Source organism: Myxine glutinosa, chromosome 5 (assembly GCF_964187855.1).
Source record: "Myxine glutinosa chromosome 5, kmMyxGlut1.1, whole genome shotgun sequence".
NCBI lineage: Eukaryota > Metazoa > Chordata > Myxini > Myxiniformes > Myxinidae > Myxine > Myxine glutinosa.
The window spans coordinates 28,858,719-28,862,878 of record NC_136265.1 but is presented as its reverse complement, the minus strand read 5'-3'; the positions used below and the strand labels follow the sequence as shown (position 1 = coordinate 28,862,878).

The 4,160-nt window shown below is 44.1% G+C and overlaps 1 protein-coding gene across 1 annotated transcript; it reads right to left on the bottom strand.

The window, feature by feature from the left end:
- Positions 1-1,152: 1,152 nt before the first annotated feature.
- On the bottom strand, positions 1,153-3,807 carry LOC137427780 (perilipin-3-like). The gene is made up of 5 exons (XM_078777160.1): positions 3,699-3,807; positions 2,347-2,542; positions 2,087-2,169; positions 1,673-1,895; positions 1,153-1,589 (listed from the first exon to the last, which is right to left on the bottom strand). Exons 1-5 carry the CDS (start codon positions 3,729-3,731, stop codon positions 1,267-1,269), a joined length of 858 nt encoding a protein of 285 aa, XP_078633286.1. The 5' UTR covers positions 3,732-3,807; the 3' UTR covers positions 1,153-1,266.
- Between the last annotated feature and the right edge of the window lie 353 nt (positions 3,808-4,160).

Below are 4,160 nucleotides of genomic sequence, written 5' to 3'. Positions count from 1 at the left end.
CGATGACATCATTTTTTCCCTCTATCAGTTTGTGCCGTCATGTCGCTGAAGAAATTGCATCTTGATTGGATGAAGTCTTGTACTTGCCGAATTATGACGTCATAATGGAGGCCTTGGTCCGAGATTGTTAAAAATTGGCCAGTCTATTCCAGGGCAAGACAAATGTGTGTAAAGTTTGGCGATGCTTTGTGCAACGATGCAGACGTAGTGCTGCGCAAACAGAAACCAACCAACCAACATACTTGCCGGAATCTTTTCCGGCAAGTAACAAACAACCGGAGTGAAAACTGAGTACTCCCTTGGTGTGCGTCATTGCCGAGCCCCCTTCGGTGCCCGGCGATGACGTCATGCACCGCCTGGAGATTGCATTGGAAAGGAGCGGTGTACAACAAATCCATTATAGAAGATGTAGTTTGTGTCTGTCCATAGGTCGTCGGCCAGTTTCGGTGCTGCCTTTGCTTTTCGCATCGGGTCTATCTCGATCAGACAAAATCGATTGCTTTTCTAGCCTGGTTTGAATCCTGCAAACTGTCATCCCGGTGTTTTACAGACTAGGTGATTCCATGTGTGTGCCGTCCCTCCGATGTACGGTAAACAAGGGGTCACATCACCAGCATTAGTTTGTGGATCCTCAAAAATCCCACGGTGACCTTCGTGAAAGGTCGGCAAGTTATCATCGGAATCCTTGTCAAATTACAAATTCCTGCCCTAACCAGCATTACCCCCACCCATGGGGATTTTTCAGAAGGATACGTGCAATAGTCTTCTCTTTTCGAAAGGTGCCACAGCATCGCAAACCCAAATATCATGGAGGAACGAACGTGTAACAGTTGCCACAAAGGTCTGGACCACTTTGAATGTGGGAGATTTATTGTGTGACAGCAGAGGCAAGAAAGGAAAACCTGCCAACATCCATCGCATCAAGGACCAATCGATACCGGAGAAGTTTGTGGAAGACTGTGGGTATCAGCAAAACCTAAAACTGGAGGGAGAATAAAAATTTTAAAAGACAAACCTGAATTCCTTGTTAGGTAAGGACAAACCTTTCCAAGCTTAAACCGAAACGGGTACAATGACCACATGGAAGACCACCTAGACAACATTACAACCAAGATGGGAATGAATTCAGGACCCAAAACAAACAAAAAAAAATCACTTTCTTCAAGAACTTTATTTCCATCACGTGACAAACCCAGCAAATCCAATGCATTCAATGTGAAGCTGCACAAAAATTTAGCAAATGAGAAATCACCTGCGGACATTCACTCATTTGCTTGGTTTGCCCAGGGTCCCCGCACCGGTTGAGGGTTTACAGACATCACCGGAGCGATCTGAATCGTGTTCCTGGTGCACCGCATCGATCACCTGGTTCACCGGAGTCTTCTTCACGACGGAGTCGCATAGTGCATTGAAAGATTCGAGAACACTGGTTAGACCGGCACGACCGGTCTCTGCAACACGTTGGATCCCGGAAGAACTCTTCTTGAACACCTCTCGTCCGGCCTTGCTGGACACAGCAATGAGCCGACGGTAAAGGTCAAGGGACGAGTCGCTTTGCATGACAACTTTTTCATCAGGACTTTCACCTTCTGCAGAAAGCACAGGTATTACTTTCTGCAGAAGTACAAAACTTTCTGCACAAGTACATCAAGTCCACACAGCACCAACTTACCCGGCTGATCACGTGGCAGGTATCCATCGACTTGAGAAAGCATAGAGTCTGCACCTGACAAAACCACCTGTCCAAACTTTGTTTTCAGTAGAGAGTCCGCACCGTCCAACATGGCCTGCTTGGATCGCTCCATACCCACTCCGACCTGGGACTTGGACCAATCCAGGAAGACTCCCATTTGTTTTTGTGCAATTTGCAAATTCTTCTTCACATCACCAAGCACCTGCAAACAAGGAAATATCCATCACTGAACAAAGGAAAACTTAAGTTACTTCAAAAACAATAAGATTTCCTTGTTTTCCCAGTTCAAAGCAGACAGTTCCAGTTCCACGAATCTCCACAACCAAATTCCATTGGACCATTTGAAGGAATTACATGACAGGAACATGGAGTCACTTCCTCTATTCCCAATACCTTGTTGGCAGGTTGGTGCAACAACGGTACTTTCTCTTCCACGAGATCCAGACCACGGCATGCGAGCTCGTCGACAAACTTAACTGTATCAAAGACATTTCATGGAAACTCAAAGATAACGGATAAATAATTTACACAAAGTGGACAATTTCAAAAAACGATCCAACACAATGTCCGTGCTTCTCCAGAATGGATAACTTTCCATAAAATAAATTAAAAACAGGTCAGCCATGTCGTCCGATCTGCACAGATTCACTCACTCTGCGGATGAAGAATCCTGGCGATTGGTTCGATCCCACTGGAGGTGATCACAGCTAGCCCTGTAACACCCTGTTCTACCATATTACCAAAAGAGAGAAGAACAGGCCTCGACTCTTTCCCACACCTGTAGGCCTGAACCAACTCATCCGCAGCAGAACTGAACAACGGCAGTGAAGACAATCTCTGAAATACATTCTGCGGACAAGGAGAGATAAACAATGAGGACATCTCACATTCTGAAACTTTTTGGGATTTACAGATTGAGATTCTCAGAGCGGATGAGGCTGGGAGTCAACTATCAAATCCACAAACTAACCTCGTCAATCCTGGTTTAGAAATGAACGATCGATTCGTTTGTGTTTTTACACCTCAGCAACGCAGAGTTACTTGAAACACAATATCGTTACGTCAGATTCATTTACAAATCGGCGAATGCGCTCTGTTCCACTTTGAAAAATGAAAACATTCCTCAGGAAAATAAATAAATAACAGAGGCAGTGTATAAGCACAAAATCGCTGCCTCAGTTTATTTATTCTTCCTCCTCAGGTGTGAGTATCATGTAAAGACATGCACCCATTTTCAGTTGTCTCAACCAGCACATGAATAAAGTGGGTTTATTTTTATCATTTTATTTAACTTTATCTGAACTTTTTGTCCCGTTTAAAATCTCTAAGCTGTTCGTTTTCTAGGTTCCACGTCCTAGAGAGCTGAAATTTGGCCCAAAGTCCTCTTTTCTGGTACAATTTCATTTATCAAAATTTAATTTAAAAAATTCGAAATAAAAAAAAAACCTTTTTTTTTTGTTTGAAATAAGTTAAAATTTTTATTCTTTTAAATAAGTGTCGCCCTAAAACACGTTTTTTTTTCGTTTACTTGTTATTTTGTTCTTCCATGTGGTATTTTTAATCACGAGCATTTACTAGTTAATAAACTCGGGAGTCTCAGCCAAACATTGGTCGGACACATTACAAAGCTCTGCAATACAAATTAAATTCGGGATCACATGATAAAGGATTCGGATTCAAACATTGAGGAATTCAAAAGGAATTTAGGGATTCTCACCCAGCCACCCCCGCTAACCCCCCCTCCAGCCCCCGAGCATCCGCACCCGCACCCGCACCCCCGCCATGCCCCCCCCATGCCCCCCCCCAAGCCCCCCCCCCCCCCAAGCACTAACCCGCCAAACCAAAGAGAAAGACCGATCCATCAGTTCGCCCAGCCATAAAAGCGTTTGAACAACTTTAACGAATCATGTTTAACTCCCCCACTGATTTCCCGGTTCTCCCCGCAAAACCGATTCACCTGGAACTCGATCCACCATCTTTTCACCTGAAGAACCAAATGACTCACCTGAGTACCGACGGTCTGAACCTCCACTGCCATTTTGTTCAAAACAAGAAACACCTCACGAGGAAAGAAACGAGCGAGATCACCTGGACCAGTAAGGGGGGGCAACCAAAGATGCCCAGGTAACCAACCTGAACGTTTAGGGCACAGACAAGTGAATGACGAAACGAATGAATTCCACACCAGACTCACCTTTTTATACAATAAATACAAACACCTGCTCCTCTGACGTCACACCCGGTACACACCTTTACCCTCACCTAAAATGATAATTTATTTCACCCCAAGGAATAAATGAAGCAATGAAATTGACAAAAACAGTTCAAATTATCCATGTTTCCACGTCACTCCATTTGTGTGTTTTATAGAAATCTTTAATCATCAAAATGTTCAAGAAAACCCGCACAGGTGGACATTTGGACCAACACACCTGTGCCTCATCAATTACCTGATGTTCAATGTCGG

Coding starts and splice junctions, on each gene's coding strand:
- LOC137427780 (XM_078777160.1), bottom strand. CDS start 3,731: ATGGCAGTGGAGGTTCAGACCGTCGGTACTCAG. Junction 2,543..3,698: donor TTCAGACCGTCGGTACTCAG/GTGAGTCATTTG, acceptor CCTTGTCCGCAG/AATGTATTTCAGAGATTGTC. Junction 1,896..2,086: donor TGCACCAACCTGCCAACAAG/GTATTGGGAATA, acceptor CCTTGTTTGCAG/GTGCTTGGTGATGTGAAGAA.